This window comes from Chelonoidis abingdonii, chromosome 2 (assembly GCF_003597395.2).
Source record: "Chelonoidis abingdonii isolate Lonesome George chromosome 2, CheloAbing_2.0, whole genome shotgun sequence".
NCBI lineage: Eukaryota > Metazoa > Chordata > Testudines > Testudinidae > Chelonoidis > Chelonoidis abingdonii.
This window is the reverse complement of record NC_133770.1, coordinates 114,430,619-114,449,443: the sequence shown is the minus strand read 5'-3', so window position 1 is coordinate 114,449,443 and position 18,825 is coordinate 114,430,619. Positions and strand designations below refer to the sequence as shown.

General features: G+C 38.2%; 1 protein-coding gene across 10 annotated transcripts in view; it reads right to left on the bottom strand.

Annotated features, from left to right (window-relative positions):
* Positions 1-18,825, bottom strand: part of FHOD3 (formin homology 2 domain containing 3) — a 1,052,879-nt gene that overhangs the window by 505,337 nt on the left and 528,717 nt on the right. For 4 of the 10 annotated variants that reach the window (XM_075062615.1, XM_075062616.1, XM_075062618.1 and 1 more), the window contains exons 11-13: positions 7,193-7,294; positions 4,214-4,600; positions 1,106-1,231 (exon numbers count right to left, since the gene is read on the bottom strand). The exons of 2 other annotated variants lie outside the window; for them this stretch is intronic. In XM_075062615.1, coding sequence (XP_074918716.1) covers positions 1,106-1,231; positions 4,214-4,600; positions 7,193-7,294 — 615 coding nt within the window. The remainder of the gene's footprint in view (positions 1-1,105; positions 1,232-4,213; positions 4,601-7,192; positions 7,295-18,825) is intronic. 4 more of the 10 variants (XM_075062619.1, XM_075062620.1, XM_075062621.1 and 1 more) reach the window with 1 other exon arrangement.

Genomic DNA, 18,825 nt, shown 5'->3' with positions numbered 1-18,825 from the left:
GAGGAGATAATTAAACTTAAAAGATGACTTGGAAATGTAAATTCAGAGGTACATACACAAAAGACCCCAGGGAAAATATTTTGATATGTTAAAATACAAGTACAGTGGCTAGTAAAAAGCTTGAACAAATTCACAGAAGGAGCAAGAGTCTGCACTAACCAACACAAAGGCTAATGGCCAAGTTTAGAGTTGAGGTTTAGGGTAAACTAGGCCCCTGTAAGCTGCTAACTTGCAGAAGACTTTTGAAGAATTAAAGGCCAATTTGGCAACATGTGAATCTGAGCCCATCAAGCCCTGCTGGAAATTATTTAAGGTTAACCAGTCTTGACAGCTGCATAATTAAAATCTCCTACCTCTCCCTCTTTAACCCAGCATGATATCCTTTGGAGTTGTCCTTTACTTTCAAGCAGTAACAGTCATTTATTTTCTGGTGGTCTAAACCTCTTGCCAAGTGGAATTTCTTGCATGTATCCATAACATTCTCTCTTTCTATATTTTTTCTACTACCTTAGTGGACCATAATTCATCGTGGTATTTTGATAGCTCACAGACTGATTTTTTTAAAAGTTAGTTGGTAGGTTAGTATGTGTCTCCCTGATATATTATGGAAAACATTTTGCTTGTGATTTAAAAGCAATAAGATAAATGATGCATTTTCAAGAAAATGAAGGAAATCAAAATTATACCATGGGAAATCTGGACATCTTAGACTTTGATGACATTACTCTGAATTTGCCTCAGTGTAAATGAAACTAGGATCATGTAAAATCTTTCAAAAATTGGGAGACATAAAATTTATTGTAAAAAGCCTTTAAGTACTTAACTCTTTGTAACAATTCTAGATGAAAGCAGCAGCGATGGGATGGAAATAGATCTGGCCATTAAAAATAACACAACAAACAATCCACTTAGAAAGAGCGAGGGAGGAAATTTTTCTTGCTTTTGGTAAATTCTAGCTATAAATGTTAAAACAGATCCGACTAGGACAAATGTTTAAAATTCAGACACAATGACATACACAGTCACAACCATTATTTCCTCTACCCTCTATATGCAGGGATAATTTCAAAATGCAGATTTAATTACTAAGACCTTTCTTACAAACCTTTCAGATTTGGTCTCCTGAGGTGGTGACAGAGTTGTCCCATAACGAGAAATGGGTGTGGTAGGAGCACTGAGTCCAGCATAAGGTCTTGTAGAGGAATAAGAGTTGTTGCAATAGCTACTGTTTCTGAAGTTACCAGAAGAATAGGCGGCAGGCGGGAAAAGGAAGAGACAAAGAGAAAGAAAGAAAATAATCAGCAAGCAGATGTGGCAGCAAACCCTCTTTACTCATAAGGGGGATCAAAGGATGTTGTACCCCAGAACTCCATGAACTTCCAGCCACATCCCCACCTTTGAAAAGAAAGTAGCATGTCATCTCATTTTAATATAACCCATAACAAAGACACGTTTAATATTGTATGTTTTAAACTAATGGTATGGAGATTAAAAGAAGGATTACAGTGTTCCTTTAAAGTGACAGCTGTTCACTGGAATACCTAATTGACTGCTCACTTACTCAGAAATTTATTAGCTGGTTTGGGAGCTGATAATCAACCACCAGGAAAGAAATCGAAAAGATCAATGTCAGCAGTATTCATTCCAACTGAAATAAAGGAAAACACCAGTATTCCCCAGGCATTGTCAAAACATGGACTCAATTGATTGGTTAATGTTTCTGCTGTAAATGAAAAGCATCCAAATTCTTTTCAATTAAAACATGAAGTATTTTCTTTCCCCATCCCTTCTTCCCCAACCTAAGTCATAGCTTATGTGCCATTTCTTATGATGTCTGTAAAAAATCATAGCCACGGTTAAAAATGACGTGTCTCTGGAAGCACAGCTTTAGGAATTTCTACCATCCATTCACTCCATTAAAAAAAATGTTTGACTTCAATGTCAGCTTGTTGATCAAAGAGAAATTGTTTCCAGGGCTCTTGGAATGGCCACCTCCCTAGAGCCCTTAGTATCAACGTTTTCATCCTGGCTTTTCTACTGAGCAGAAAAGGCAGCTGCACAGCTTTCACGTGTCTTTTAACCGCTCCACCATCATATGTAACTGACATGTCATGGGTGCTGGCTTTGGAAAAGTTTTAACCTTTCTTTCTACTTTTTGGAAGAGATGCACCTTTTCCATTGGGACTGTATGCCAGATAGTGATTAAATTATTCCAGGAAGCCAACCCATCCAAACGACAAAATTTCATGAAAGAAAAGCATAGTGTCGTTTTCTTCTTAACAGCTCATTAGATTAAACATACTCCATTTATTTTATCACTCCTCTTCCCCCTCAAAATGCTAGTTATTGCATAATTTCACTTCATTCAGGCATGTTACTCGAAAACCTAGGTGTCCTTTTCAGCTCAGATTAACGCTTATCATTTTGCTTATGGAAAACTGCTTTATACAAATGTCCAAACTTCATTCTTTGGGTTACAACCTGAAGTACTGATTGCCATGGGCTAGACGGACACAGTTAGAGTAAACAATCTAGGAATCTTATGGGAGGGAGCTTGCTATGAACAGAATGTATCATATTTCCTCTCCATGTCCCCATATCCATACCTATCGTGCATGTCTTAAAGCACTCCCAAACACACATTTGTAAGGCTTTGTGTACTACTCCAAATGGAGCAGGAATCCAAGAGAAAGAATTGAAATTCACCTTTCTAGGCAGGGAAAAGAAAAGACCAGTTTGGGAATTCAACCTCTGTCACAGCATCTTGGCAGGAGAATAGAATGGGAAATGAAAATAGTACTCTGAGGGGTTATATGTCTGTATAGCATAGGGCCTCTTTGGTCACATAGGCCTAAAGTTGCCACTGGTCTTCACTCTGATACAAATTAAATTGGTGGCCTTGAGCAAGTAACCACTTCTCTGCCTCGGTTTCTACATCTAAGATATTGAGATAACACTACTTACAACTCTCCCATGGGATGTTGGGAAGCTTAAATGATCCTGGTGAAAGGGAAGGGAAAATCCTTTGAAAAAGGAAAGTGCTCTTAACATTTCAAGTGTTGAGTGGTGGAATAGTATAACTCAATTCCTTTTAGAGTGTTTGGGGGCTACAAAGCACACTAACTAATGGAAAGACTTTGGCATCTGTTGTCTGTCAGAAGCAAATGATGTCAGCTTGGATATGAAAGTGAAGATCATCCACCCCCTATCCCACTACAAAGATAAAAATCTGCATAACTTTCAATAAGCATCATATAATAAAGAGACGTAAGTAGGAGATAAGAATCTGTAGTAATTTATCAGACTTAATGATTTTGCATAACAAAATAATCCAAATAAACCTAAATATTTTATTTCCTAAGACTTTACTAAATGCAAAATATTTACCAATTGCTTATTGAAAACATGTGCATTGAGGATTTACTACTGTGCTCAGTAAGGGCAGTATAACCTCTAATCAACTGTTAAACCTCAAAGAGTTGCAAATAATCAATTTTATAAACCTATAATACTGGAAGTGGCTTATTAAATCTCATTCCAGTGTGTAGCTGGAAGTTTTAAATTAAAGTATGGCTGTTTCCCTATTTTCACTCATATGATAGCTTTTTAGGATTAAACCTATTATACATCTCTTGTGACACAGACAATTTGAAACTGCAGAAAGAAAAGTTATGGCTGTGTCTTTACTTAAGCATTGCAATGCAAGAGCATTGGTGGTGAAATCCTGGCCCCACCAAAATCAATGGGAGTTTTGTCATTGATTTCAGTAGAATTAGGATTTCACCCTAAAATTTCTAGGGCCTGATGTTGATCTCACACACGTTTTACATCAGTATAATGCCAATGATTTCATTGAAATTACTCCTGAAAATTATACCACACAAATGAAAGCAAAATTGATGCCCACAAGCCTTTTCCCCAAAAGATGCTTTTATCATGTCTTTGTTTTTTTGTTTTTTTGTTTGTTTTTTTTACTGTCACTTAGAAGAGGTCAGTTATTCACTATGTATTTTGAAGAGAAACAGGATGAAATAAGAGTATCGAAGACAAAGGAGAGAGAATCAAATTGTTAAAATATAGACTTACATGACTAAAACTAATACAGTATGTTCTAGAAACAAATACAACACAGAGAGCATGTAAACAGTACAATAAAACTCTGGTAGATGTTCTTAATTTGTCTAAAAATTAATGTCAGTTGTATAAAATCTACCTGTTTTCCCTGATAACCTCTGCTTCCTTTTCTGTAACAGTTGCTGGAGACTCTTCAAAGTCATAGGAGAAAAGGTGAAAAGGGCTATGTGGTACATAAGGCAATTTCTCCACAGTTGGAGATGCCTTTGGTGTAATAGATGCTGATGAATTTTGGGAGGAGTTAAATGAGACTGATGCAGGAGAGGATGGTGATGAACAAACAGAATAATGGAGTGAGACAGATGAATCAGGCACAGAAGATGAGCTGCTGGATGGACTCTTGGCTTTAGAGCATGAGGGAGGCCTCTCGGCTTGAGAAACTGCACTTGAGACGGCTGAAGAATCAGAACTCTGATTCTCATTCTGCAGCTTTTCATTTGCAACCTGGTTTACGTCTGGGACCTCACTGCAAGGGAGGGTGTGGTGAGGAGGGGAAGAGAGACAAGGCACAGCAGGATAAGAAAAAGGGGATCAAAGATCACATAGTTAGGGGGGAAAAAGTCCAGCAGAGTCAAACAAAAACAACAACTTCCCAAATGTAGCCCATTGCCATCACTTTTAAAAAGCTAGGAAGCTCAAAGCTGTGTGGCCTAGAGGGATTCTTCTCAGGGTTGGAAAAAAATGAAGAATGTTCAGAGTTGGTTTAGAGGAAGGAAAGGGATTGAACCCAGGGAAATTCAGAACCTGGAATCTAGTTTTCATGAGCCTTTTCCACTACAGTTCTCTATACTATCCTCAAGTGGCCAGTTAAGCCCAAAAGCAGCCTTACCATACTGAATGATCAGGCCCAAAGAACAGATAATTTATGATGTATGCCCAAATCTAATGACCTGATATTTCAGTACCACCCTGTATTCTGATATGACATGTTTATATAAGTATGTGGAGATCTACTGACATAAAGCACTATCACAGAGCACATATTATTACATAAAACTCATTTACCAGAGATGAAGCCCCAAATTATCCAAATCAGTATTCTTCTATCAAAATAAAATCCTACAGAGATTTAAAAGTGATGTGCTATCAGTGTGCTTATGTACCTCTGTAAGTACTTCCATGACAGTTCTGACTATAAAAGTGTGTCATCACAAGGCTTCTACCTCATTTAATCACTACCTGGGGGCTGTATGAGGGAATTGCAAGCTGATCAGTTGTACATAGATGCCTGTGCTCCAAGGGCAGTAGAAAGGGGTCTTTGAATAGGCCCTGCATAGCTTAGTGTTATTGTAATAAATGAGGACCAGAGGCAGGACAGGCAAGGAACCATGGGATCTGCATTTGTGCAGGTCTGTTAGCCTTGACATCCAGAGCCCATAGGCTGAAATAGCAACTACAGGGGCTGGCACTGCAGCCTTGAGCTGGGTCACTAGATTGGTGGGTTGATTTCACCATCCCTATCCCTCTGAACTCCAACTGTATAGCACCTGAGTACCTGGCATCTGTGAAACTGGAGTGGATTTCACCCAGTAAATAACATTCACTACAGTAATTTTGTAATGGATAATCATGAAATTACAGGAGTTTTGCAGAGAGGTTGAAATGATTTGCATAGAGAATTACGAACTGCTAATATCATCCATCTTTTCCACCTCAAATCTGCTGTCATAAATTACAGTGAAGATACCAGCTCGATTGGACTAGAGCAACAATTTGTGGTTTTGAGGCCCAATTTCTCATAACAGCAATCTCCTCGGCAACCTGGAAATGATCATCTACTGTGCCAGATAAGACTCACCTGTCCATAGACCAATATATTCACATAATCCCTGACAATGTGCCCTGGAACCAATTTCCAGAGCACAGGTCACACCCAGTTATTTTACAAAGGCAATGAAAGGGTGATATTTTGAACCACGATCTGCATATCACTCTAGCTATATCAAAGTAGATATTATTTTAGAAGTATGAAAGTTACATAAGCACAAAACATTCTGTATATGACTCCTCAATTACACCCCCTTACATAATGTTTTATATTCAAGTAATTAAATAACTGAGTTTTTAGCTTTTACTTTTAAGCACTGGATTTGAGGAAATTATCACTTAATTTTAAATTTTCAGAAGGCCATTGGCTAGATTTGCAGACTGGAAGACATTAATAACAACATTACAATATTTTCTTTGGAATCTGCACATAAAACAGTTTCCTTTCCTCCTTCAGCGCTGTAGAAGTCTGTATGAGTGTGGCTAAGTTAAAAAAAATCCAATCTCATTTTGCAGAATTGCAGAGCCAAACATTTTAACTTAAATCAAATGGCTGTCTAGAAGAGAAGGAATATTTTCTTTTTCTGACTTATTTATTGGGATAAAGTTACCATTGGCCAAATCCATATGAACCTCAGAAAACAAATGGAAAATATTACATGTGAACATATAATATTGATAGCTAGAGTTTGTTTACATACACACATGCAAATGGATGCCTATGTCCAGCTTTGTCCCTCAATTAAGTATTTTTCCCCTATACAATTTGTTAAATATTCTCAAAGAACTAGTTGGCAATATTCCAGAAACGGTAATATTTTTATATCAATAAGGATTCATAAAAAGAATTATCATCATGAAAAAGGCACATTTCTGTCTGTGATGATGGATCATGGAAACACTAACAAAGGATGCTCAGGAAGAGGTGCACAGAGGCCCCAGCTCAGCAAAGTACTTCAGCATGTGATGAATTGCTTTGCTGAAAGGGATGAAATTAGGCACATGCTTAAAATTCCATCATCACTCTGCTTGTTAAAACTTCTGAATCAAATGAGTGTAGCTAGTGTGCAATCCACTGGATTTTTATAATTAAATGCATTTCAATATTTTCACAAATACGAACAACACTTTGTTGATTCAAAAGCCTTTTCCTAAGGTACTTTTTAAAATGAAAAGTATGAATACGTTTTCCAGGATAGTTGAGTACTATAAATCAGTAAGGTGAATTCATGCTACAAATATTGGCAGTGAGGTCAGGAAAGGTGAGGGGAGGGACACTGAACTCCAGTACCTGGATTTGACCTGCCTAGTGGTCTCTTCCTCCCCCTCATCCTCAGTATTAGGTTCTGTGACTGGTTGCTCCTCTTCCTCTTCTTCATACTCCTTCTCCTCTCTGAGATCAAACCAAGGAAAGAGGCATGCAATAGGATAGAAAAAGAGAAGGTGGAAGAGAAAAAGAGATAAGTCGCCCCAAAATACCAACCCAATCATGTTAGAAATGGAAGGGAAAAAAAAGACAGAAGTAGTTCAGGTATGACACGAGAAACCATCTTACCTACACTAAATCTATCAAAAAATGTGTAAGCATGCTGCAGACTGTTAAATGCACTGTTCCCACTAGCTAAGTATTTAAGTATCCGGGACAATGAAAATCATACTGATGTTATCACAAAGGGATTATTAATGCATGGATTTGTTTTCCATATTTATATCTATTTAAAAAAAATCCTAAAGACTGCCCACTTCTTTTCTAGACCTAGGTAGAGCACTGCTGCAGTGCTACCCCCATAGAGAGACTTGTGTATCTTATTCTCCCATATCACAGCAAAGGTCAATTTATTTTGCATTAAACTATGTCACTTTGGCTTAAAGCACCACACCCAGTGAATCAAAGTGTCATAATATTAAAAGCCAAAACAAAATATTTTGATTGAAAAGCGGACAGTAATTTGAAAGGCACCTATTTAACAAGAACATTAAGGCTGCAAACCACCAAGTTAAAAATAAGTCTAATAAAAAAATAAACAGGATACAGTTCAGAACTCTTCAGAAGTTAAAAACTGTAGTTATAAGATGCTGTTACATGAATTATTCATTAATGGAAAAATGGGGAATCATTAGCATTGCATAAGATATATAGTTTTGATCCAGAGATCAAACTGGCAGATGAATATTACAAGTTATGCATAAGCCCCCCTAAAAACCATAGCCCAAATATAAACTCATTAGCTATCTTACATTCCTCTCAAATAATATACCTCTGGAAAATTTTAAAAGGATTTCTATTTCAGTTTTTTATTCTTTATAGCAGTTGGTCCAGTTCTCCATCTGACTTACTGAAGAATGTCATTATGTATTGTGATAAAGTTCCTCCTCTACCTTGGTGGATCCTGCGCTTATTGGCGGATTTGCTTGCCTCATAGATTCACCACGTGGGTCAGGAAACAGCCCAGAGACCTTCCCCTCTGGTAGAAGCCACAGTCCAAGTCAATTCCTCCTGTGTCTGATCAGGAGTTGGGAGGTTTGGGGGGAACCCGGGCCCGTCCCCTGCTCTGGGTTCCAGCCCAGGGCTCTGTGGACTGCAGCTGTCTATAGTGCCTCCTGGTACAGCTGCATGACAGATACAACTCCCTGGGCTACTTCCCCATGGCCTCCTCCCAACACCTTCTTTATCCGCAACACAGGACCTTCCTCCTGGTGCCTGATAATGCTTGTACTCCTTGGTCTTCCAGCAATATGTCTTCTCACTCTCAGATCCCTGTGCCTATTACTCCCAGCTCCTCATATGCATGCCACAAACTGAAGTGAGGTCCTTTTTAAACTCAGGTGCCCTGATTAGCTAGCCTGTCCTAATTGATTCTAGCAGTTTCTTAATTGGCTCCAGGTGTCTTAATTATCCTGCCTGTTCTAATTGGTTCTAGCAGGTTCCTGATTACTCTAGTGCAGCCCCTGCTCTGGTCACTCAGGGAACAGAAAACTACTCATCCAGTGACCAGTACCCCACTGGTCTGGGTCTATCACAGCATGTTATATACAAAAGAGATATCATTTGAACTGCACCACCACAAATGGCAAGGAAATTTCTAATGTTCTCATATTCCACTCACTTTTCCAGCTGCAAGGTTTCTCTTTTTTAAATTCTAGAGGGATGCTCTATGGATTTTTGTTTGTCTTTTTAATATTAGTATATTTTGGAGTCAGAAGGAAACTGAATGCTGCTAGAGTGGGAAAAAAAGGGTTTCAGTGACACTGTTGAGGAAAAGTACAATAATCTTAATATAAGCTATCCAGGTAAAAATGCCAAATGCTAGTCCATTGAAGCAAAGAGGAGTTTTGCCAATTGATTCAATGGAAGCAAGGATCAGGTCCAAAGTTTGTTGCACCTGTATTATTATGTTATATTCAAAGCTTGATCTACTAATATTGTAGGAAGATGGCAGCACTTGAAACCCTTTTCTGAAACCTCGGACAGGCATTCAACTATTCTCAAAGCATACAGAATGCAACATCAACACAGTGAGCAGCTGCCTCTAACCAATACTAAGATGCCTTGGTAATAGAAGCATAATTAGAATCAGACCAGATGGGGGGGTCAGTTTTTCATCTTTACCCTGACCTCAAAAATTCAAATGACACAAAGCAAGCAGCATGAAAAACAGCCAATCAAGAATGTTCCTCTTACCTCCTTCACCTAACTATCTACCAGTTGAGCATTAGCTTTGCCAACATCTGACCTCCTGCTAAGAGGGAATGCCTCTCGTGGCAGTGCTGCACTTGTTGCAATTCCTGTACCAGCCAGAAGTATAAGAGCAGCTGGCTTCTGACCATGGTTCACAGATCACAGTGTAATGATTTACACTGTCAATTCCTTAGCTATAATGGTGCTGTCAGTCTTTTCTTTCACAAACCATTACATTTACATGTTAATTTGCCCAGGGGGTTTAACTCTGCCATAAATATTTGCTCTTGGGTGAATTTTGGTATATACTGGCTGAACCTCGAGGCAAAAACTTTCAAGCTACCCTCTTCATCTGAAGTAATATTTTATCCTAAAAGGTGCCTCATTCACAAAGGAGAAATCAGAATAGCTGGAATATTTTGTTTCATGTATCCAAAATTAGGATCTGAATGTAGAACCACTCTTTCGCTGAGCACTCCTTTCTTTAAGTGGAACCAATGGCATAAAACTATTTGTCCAAGTAACTGCTCCCTAGCGTGAGGAAGGGCTGCACAATCTGGCGCTTCCTGTAAGGTTTGTTAACTCCCATCACGAGGTTTTTGGATCGACTCTGCCAAATACCTCTTACAAGAGAAAATGCCTCATATTACAACAGAAACAAAATACATGCTAAGATAAATCAGTATGATAAGTACCAACTTTATACTTCATGCATTGACTTTTACAGATTTTGGTCAAGATTTTCAAAACTGGGTTCCCAAATTTATTTATAGCCAAACACGGTGAAATTCTGCTGCACAGAAATAAATGGCAGAACTCCCATCGACTTCACTGGGGTAAGACTGCACTCTCATTCAGTGTACCTCAGAGCTGCTGGCTACTCAACATATATGAAATACAGAACACATAATTAGGTGCATAAGACCATGTACCTACTGCTGATTTCATATGGACTCTGGAGTCTGTGTGGAGTCAGTTACAGGACTGGGACGTAAATATGGATTTAGGAACCTAATTTTAGTCACACAGTTTTGAAAATCTTGGACTTTTTGTATGTATCTTGTGTGAAATGAAATATACAATCATCGTCCTCATCGAGTTATGAACAAGGGATGTGGAGCACTCCATAGTTTTGGTTGTTTCATTTGTCTTTTTCAGTCAGTGGGAAAATTGGATTCCCAGAGTAGAAGGGTTAACTACAGGACTGGAATTAAGTCCATATTTAGAAGAGTGCAGACAAAGTAAGCTGGCGTCACATGAACAACAGTCCCTTACAAAACTTCTGCTCTTCACTTAGCCTGAAAGGACAGTTTCTCTCCAGGAAAAGCCAACAACTAAGCATCTTGGAGAATTAAAATAAAATCACCTAGATCACCACAAACAAAGTTCAGCAGGTTAACAGTAACAAAAACATGCTAAAACAGAGACTGTAATACCTCATTTTCTTGTGCTGTCAATCAGGCACTTATCATGAGTGCTAATTCATTTACATTAGGAATGTCAATTAATCACAATTAACTCACACGATTAACAAAAAATAATTGCAATTAAAAATGTATCGCAATTAATCACAGTTTTAATCGTACTGTTAAACAATAGAATACCAATTGAAAATTATTAAAATATTTTGGATGTTTTTCTACATTTTCAAATATATTGATTTCAATTAAAACACAGAATACAAAGTGTATAGTGCTCACTTTATATTATTTTTATTACAAATATTTGAACTGTAAAAATGATGAAAAATAGTATTTTTCAATTAACTACATACAAGTACAGTAGTATAATCTCTTTATCGTGAAAATGCAACTTACAAATGTAGTTTTTTTGGTTACATAACTGCACTCAAAAACGAAACAATGCAAAACTTTAGAGCCTACTAGTCCACTCATTGAGCCAATCACTAAGACAAACAAATTTGTTTACATTTACAGGAGATCATGCTATCTGCTTCTTATTTACAATGTCACCTGAAAGTGAGAACAGGCGTTCCCATGGCACTTTTGTAGCCGGCATTGCAAGGTATTTACATGCCGGATATGCTAAACATTTGTATGCCTCTTCATGTTTTGGTCACCATTCCAGAGGACATGCTTCCATGCTGATGATGCTCATTAAAAAAATAACGTGTTAATTAAATTTGTGACTGAATCCTTGGAGAAGAATTGTATGTCTCCTGCTCTGCGTCTTACCCACCTTTTTCCATATATTTCATGTTATAGCAGTCTCGGGTGATGACCCAGCATGTCGTTCGTTTTAAGAACACTTTCACTACGGATTTGACAAAATGCAAAGAAGGTACCAATGTGAGATTTCTAAAGATAGCTACAGCACTCAACCCAAGGTTTAAGAATCTGAAGTGCCTTCCAAAATCTGAGAGGGACGAGGTGTGGATCATGCTTTCAGAAGTCTTAAAAGAGCAAGAAAATCAACGTTTTGCTGGTGGCATCTGACTAAAATGATGAAAATGAACATGGAGGGACATATGAATCTTTAGTGTATCTGGCACATAGCTATCTTACAGCATCGACTACAAGAGTGCCATGAGAATGCCTGTTCTCACTTTCAGATGACACTGTAAACAAGAAGTGGGAAGCATTGTCGCCTGCACATGTAAACAAAATAGTTTGTCTGAGCGATTGGCTGAACAAGAAATAGGACTGAGTGTACTCGTAGGCTCTACAGTTTGACATTGTTTTATATCTGAATGCATGCAGATATTTTCTGTGCATAATTCAACATTTGTAAGTTCAACTTTCATGATAAAGAGACTGAACTACAGTACTTGTATTAAGTGAATGGAAAAATACTATTTCTTTTTTTTACAGGGCAAATATTTGTAATAAAAATAAACAAAGTAAGCACTGTACACTCTGTATTGTGTTGAAACTGAAACCAATCTATTTGAACATGTGGAAATCATTCAAAATATTTAAATAAATGGTATTCTATTATTGTTTAACAGCACAATTAAACACGAGTAATTATGATCATTTTAATCGCACAATTAATCACGATTAATTTCTCTAATCGCTTGACAGCCCTAATTTAAACATGTGTTTTAAACATGGACACATCCAAGTGTAGTCATACAAGACATCCATGCTTCTCATATGGGTATATGAACTTGGTCTTTGGTCTCACATCTCACAACACATATATAATGTGCAGGAAAGTTGTACATAATATCCACACATCTGGAGGATTAGATCGTTTCAAGAATCACAGTAATAGGATAGGGGGCAACTTTCACTTCTATGCCACTTCCGTAATAGATCCCAGGTTAAAAAAACCCTAAAAATCATTATCACATAACAGCTATATGGATATCTATGAGTTCATGATCTTAGCTCAGTTCCTAGTGGACAGGCAGTCATATCTCCAAAACCACCAGTACAATCAGCACTCTTATTGGCAGTCTCAGGAGCGAGGCCAGGGCCTGATGGGCCTGAGTGAGATTTACACACCCACACTCCCGTGGTGGTGGGCCCTTCAAGCCAGAATTCAGAAATACTAATAGGGTCATATGAAGTTCTTATGTTTCCTCTGCTCTTGCTCTACCTCTGGTGTGCATATAGAATACTTCAATTTCCAGTGCTAGTCATCAGATATCTTTAACAAGCACTGACCTCACTTTTGGGATTAAAAAAACCCAGTATGTCTTCTACGCGTTACTGCTTGCATGATTTCAGGGCAGGATATTCAAAATCAGATAACTGGTTGGGAGCCTATATTAAACACTGCCTGCCCCAAATCAGGTTGTGAACCTATGGACCCATTTGCAGCATAGCCTCTGGCCACCAAATAACCAGCAACTCAGACATTTGTGTATTGTTTCAAAGTATGACGTGTTTCAAGTGATCTACACATGGAGCATTCCTGTGGCACTCTTGGTTTTATGGTTTACAATTGGCCATTAATACGTATGCAGTTAATTTTTTCAAAGTTGCACTTTTTGTAGGAAATCAGCCAATTTTTCTAGAACAAGCACTTTTGATTATGTATAACCAAAATGAAGATAATAAACAAGGAAATTAAACTCACTGCTGAGTGGACACTTAGGAGTGACCATAGGCACATGGTCTCCATGTCCTCTACATGGATCTTTTGGTTTCTCAGTTAGCCCCAGAGAGGCTAGTAAAGAGTCTACATATCAGCCCAATTGATCCTGGGGATAGCAGGTTCAGTGGGAAAGTGGTGGTGGCTGGGTTCGGGGGAGGAAGGCAGAAGTGAATTGAAGCTGCTCCACAAGCAGGAGGTGCTGAGTGCCTTGGCTGAGGCACAGGAAGTCATGTAAATGAGTTCTCCCACTCCCCTACTCTTAAAGATGCCTTTCATTAATCCTATTTGTCTCTCTCCTTCTACTTACTCCATCCTAGAGACACAATAAGATCTGTAAGGCTCCAATATACAGGACAAAATGAGATCAGGGTTCCTAATTTTTTGGGGAGATGGAATTTTTTTGTGGCAGGGGGTGGATTGGATGGTGGAAAGTTGATAGCTTGAGTGAATAGCTCTCTCCTCCCTTCTCCCCAGCTATTCAGTGATGGTGCAATGGACTGATGGGTCCAAACTATGCTTCTTAGATGATGGCTTCATTTTAGAGATGCCAGCCAGCTGGACTTCTTCTCAGGCCATGGTGACCCTTCTCATGTACTCTCTCTCCCAATGCCAGCAACCCAGAAGGAATCTGGCCCTCATCTGTTTGTTAGAAAGGCTCAGTGACTCTGCTGATATCAGCCTTAGCAGCATGGGACACATATGGCAGTTGGGCTGGGAAGAATCAGACCAAGGGGTTGGTTGTCCTCATGTCTGTTATGAAGATGCTGGGGGTAGTGGGGGAAAAGGGTGGAGGGAAATATGCATTGGCTTCTGTGGCTGTGGAGCCAAAATGGACTATGCCAGCTACTGTTGAATTTGCACAGTGGAAATAGCTGAAATAATATATTAAGGAAAGATACAGATCTAGGGTCCATAACTGGGAAACATTATTAATCAGCAACTGAACATGCAGCTTCAGAATTTGACCTCTAGAGTATAGTTGTTATGAAAGTTGGTCTGATTCATGCCTGAGATGACTGACAATCTTATTCTTAAAATACCTGCTGAATCAACAGTATTTTTCATTTCCAAATTCAGCAAATAGTTCCAGTGTCAGCTGACTTTCAATATGGATAGAAAATAGATCTTCTACATATACATAGCTAATGTAATAGTTGAAATATAACATCTTCTGCAGATTCTTTGTTTAAGGAATGCTGTAAAAATGGAAAATGTGCTCCAAAATATTTGTTAAAACTGCAAAACAGCTAAATAAAGACAGGGAATGCCATTTATATAATAAAATATGGTGGAGGCAAACAGACAGAGGATTCAGATCAAGTGGGAAGAGCCAACAGATTTCTTAATATACCTGGCAGCTCTAATGGGGCCTTTCTTACTAAATACATGTTTATTTTTGTGTGACTAGAAGAAGGGGTAACTTGGCAATACTTTCTTTCTTTTCCCCTCTGTCTGTACATATATACGTAGATTTTGTGCCAATGCAACAGTATAATTAGATTAAGAAAAATGATTCAGTGGAAACTATTCAATGAAATTAAGCTCCAAAACCTGCCAAGGTTTTCAGCAGTGGCCTAGTTACTTTATCAAGTTTAGCACAAAGCAAATATTTATCTCTACAGAACTTACTGCTAGCACTGTATGGACTGGCATACAGTTTGACCAACATTAAGGCCTCCACTGGCTTACTTAGTTTCCATGATATCAATCACAAATCAGAATTTTGCAATTAGTGCTGTAAAACTGTAAAAACAAATTCTGGAACAATGGATACATTAAATTTCACCTTTAAAATTGCTTTCTGTTATCCACCAAAGGGGGCAAATACTTTTAAAAGATTATCATCGGCCAAGAGAACTAACAGATATCTAATAGGGTGAAGATGTTGTTTGGTTATTTCTATGGCAAGAACCCAAAGTTAGAGAGGGAAATATTTATAGCCCCTCTAAAATACATGTAGGTTTAGCAAGATTAAAAAGTGCAGTTTATGGATACAGAATATACCAGGGGAATTGAAAAGCAATGTAACCAAAGCTTTGAAAGTAATGGATAATCCTTTACCCTTTCTTTTAATTTAAAAATAAAATCGAACTTGAATCTATCAGATTGTTCCTGCTGCTGACATTGAATAGCCTCCTTAAGTTAATGAAACATAAGCTTTAAAAACATAGACTGAAGAAAAAAACTAACAACTGAAAGGTCAACCTACAAGTTTATTTGAAAGGAAAAAGCAAAATCAATAAGGTGCTAACTAAAAAAATAACTCACACACACAGACACAGAAGAATCTCAATGTTTTCTTTACATGATCCTTTTTTGCTTAAATCCAAGTCGTAGTTATTCATTACTGGAGTCTCAATCTAATATCTGTGCATCCTACAATGTGGTTGGAGCAGTCTCTGAGAACAAGGGAAAAGGATGCTGCAACTATTAAATAACAAGGATGATAAGGAATAACAGTACAACCAGAAGACAACAGATCTGGATTAAGGCTTTCAAAAACAAGGTGTTGGAAAATTCTGAAGTCTGTGACTCTGATCCTTCTGCAAGAGTTGAAAGCATGACAGTAGGGTATGCTAATATCACAGAATATGAGAACCCAGAAATGAAGAAAACCTCTTTATACTATCTAGTCCAACCCCCAGTCAGCACAAGATTGCTCCCTACAGTACAGAGTTAAGTATTTCAACAAGCATTATTTTTAGTGTCTCAACCTCTCAGTGTTCCAACATGCAGCTTGAAACACAGGCAATTCTCAAATTCTTAATTATTTTCCAACAGAAAGAAATGGCTAATAGGGAATTTGAAGGAAGTAGCTGGGAGGATATTTCTAACAGAGAAAGAATTTTCAATATAAGACCAGATTCTGCTGCCCTTAGTATCAATGGGACTTTTCATGGAGTAAGATAAGGTATTGTTCATTGTGGTTGAGCAGCAGAATCTGGCGCATAACAGAGAGGAACTAGCAAAGGATGTTTCTGTAATAATGTTTACTTTGAGTTCTTTTCACCAAAAACCATTTGGTTTGCACAAGCATTTATGCAAGTTTTACTGAATGAGATATTAGTGTATCAAAGACCTCTGTTCAATAATTGATTCCTGTTCTTTTAGGGCCTGATTCAACTGCCATTACAGTCAACGGAGTTTAAAATCAACCTGTTTTCCCTCTCACTTTAATAGGCACTGGATCAGGCCCTAAGTGAGTGATTCTTGCAAGGTGGGTCTAGGGACCAGTGGCCTATGAGTCCTTCCTAGATAATTTGCAGAATTAAGTATTTTGAGAGCGGGGACACTGAAATGTTGGGAGGGAAGGTGGGGTCATGAGAGAATCTCTCTCTTATGAAGTGGTCCACAGAATGGTAAGGTTGGGCAATCCTAGTTAAGTAACTGGACACTGTACTCCCACTTCTCCGAAACCATCAGGTAGGCAAATTCCTTTGTGCACTGCTTACTGCTTATGAGGGAAAGCCGAGATTTAAAAATTAAGGCATCAGCATACAAGCTCTTTTCATTTTCATTTCTTCAAATTACTTATTTAAATATCCAATGCACATTACTGGCCAAGCTCAGTGACATGAGATAATATGACTGTGGACGTGATCCCTCCAAAAGTTATTTTTTAAATGAAACATTAGGGTTGATTTCAAAGTACTTTGCTTTTCAGATTTTTTTCAATTCAAATATCAAATCTGTTTTCCCTCTCACAGAGCACTTGGAAAGCAGCTTTCCTGAACTCCTTACAGGTGAATAAATAGAAAATGAAAAATGTTCCATCAAGGAGAGGACTTTACAAGTCATAGCGGGTATCAATTTTATTTCCTTCCAGGATTGCTTGCTGCTGTCATAAATTTATGGCTCAAATTCCACTTTCCTAGGTTAAACAGTACAGTTCATAGATAACTGCCTCAGCCCTTATAAAACAAACAAATGCTCTGAAGCACCTCTGGTCATAAAAGGCTTCCCTTTTCTTCCTTTTAAGAGCATTCCAGTACAGTCTTTCCTTTCATGGACAAAAGAGATTTAATTAGTCTTATATGTAAGGCTAAACAGCAAAAAGGAGAGTTGCCAACATTTCAAATTAATCAAATTATGACTCTGGAGGAAAACGTTATTTACACTGCTGGGTTTTTCCCCCCCTTAGAAAACAAAAGCTAACAAAGCAAGACCCATGTCCGTCAAGTATTTTCAGTAAAATGGTTTTACTGAATAAAATTAGTAGTCTGCTGATTTACATCACATGCAATCTTACTGATAACGGGTTGCCTAAGGCATACATTAGCAAGAATTTGGCCCACTGTGTAGAAAGGATTTTACTCGTATTAGCGATCAAATGGAAAATTAATATGTCTAATTAATAGGTAAAAAGTCCTGCCATTTCTGTGATATGGCCTTTTACCATGGCTTATATTAAAGTTTGGAAAATGAGAAAGAGGGTAATGAATGTTGAAAGGGGTAATATGTTTCCTTTCTCTATTCATATGTGACAGTGCTCTTTTCTTTTTAACTTCCTGTTATTTTCTTTTCTATACAATATGATAAATACCACTTTACATCTATATAATACTTATAATCATACTTTTGCCCAATGAACCCCAAACAATTCACATTGTTACACACCTTTTATGAAAGGGTACACTGATGTATAAAAGAATGGACAAGAATGGACTTCGCGGAGACTCAAGCACCGACACACAGTCAGGAGTGGAGACAATTGGTTGATTGCTCCTCAATGACGGTGCCCCAATGCAGTTATCGGAGTGGTAATGATGATGACACTGATGTACAGAGGGTCTGTGCAAGTTGCTCAACGTCAATGGCAGAGCTTTAAACATCCAAATTTTAACAGCACAAGAGCCATGTAAATTAATAGATTCTAATACACATGGGCCTGGTCTACACTACACGTTTAAACCGAATTAACCCTGCACCCGTCCACACAACGAGGCCCTTAATATCGATATAAAGGGCTCTTTAAACCAGTTTCTGTACTCCTCCCCAACAAGAGAAGTAGCGCTGAAATCGGTATTGCCATGTCAGATTAAGGTTAGTGTGGCCACAAATCGACAGTTGGCCTCCGGGCGGAATCCCACAGTCCATCTTTGTGACCGCTCTGGAAAGCAGTCTGAACTCGAATGCACTGGCCAGGTAGACAGGAAAAGCCCCTCAAACTTTTGAATTTA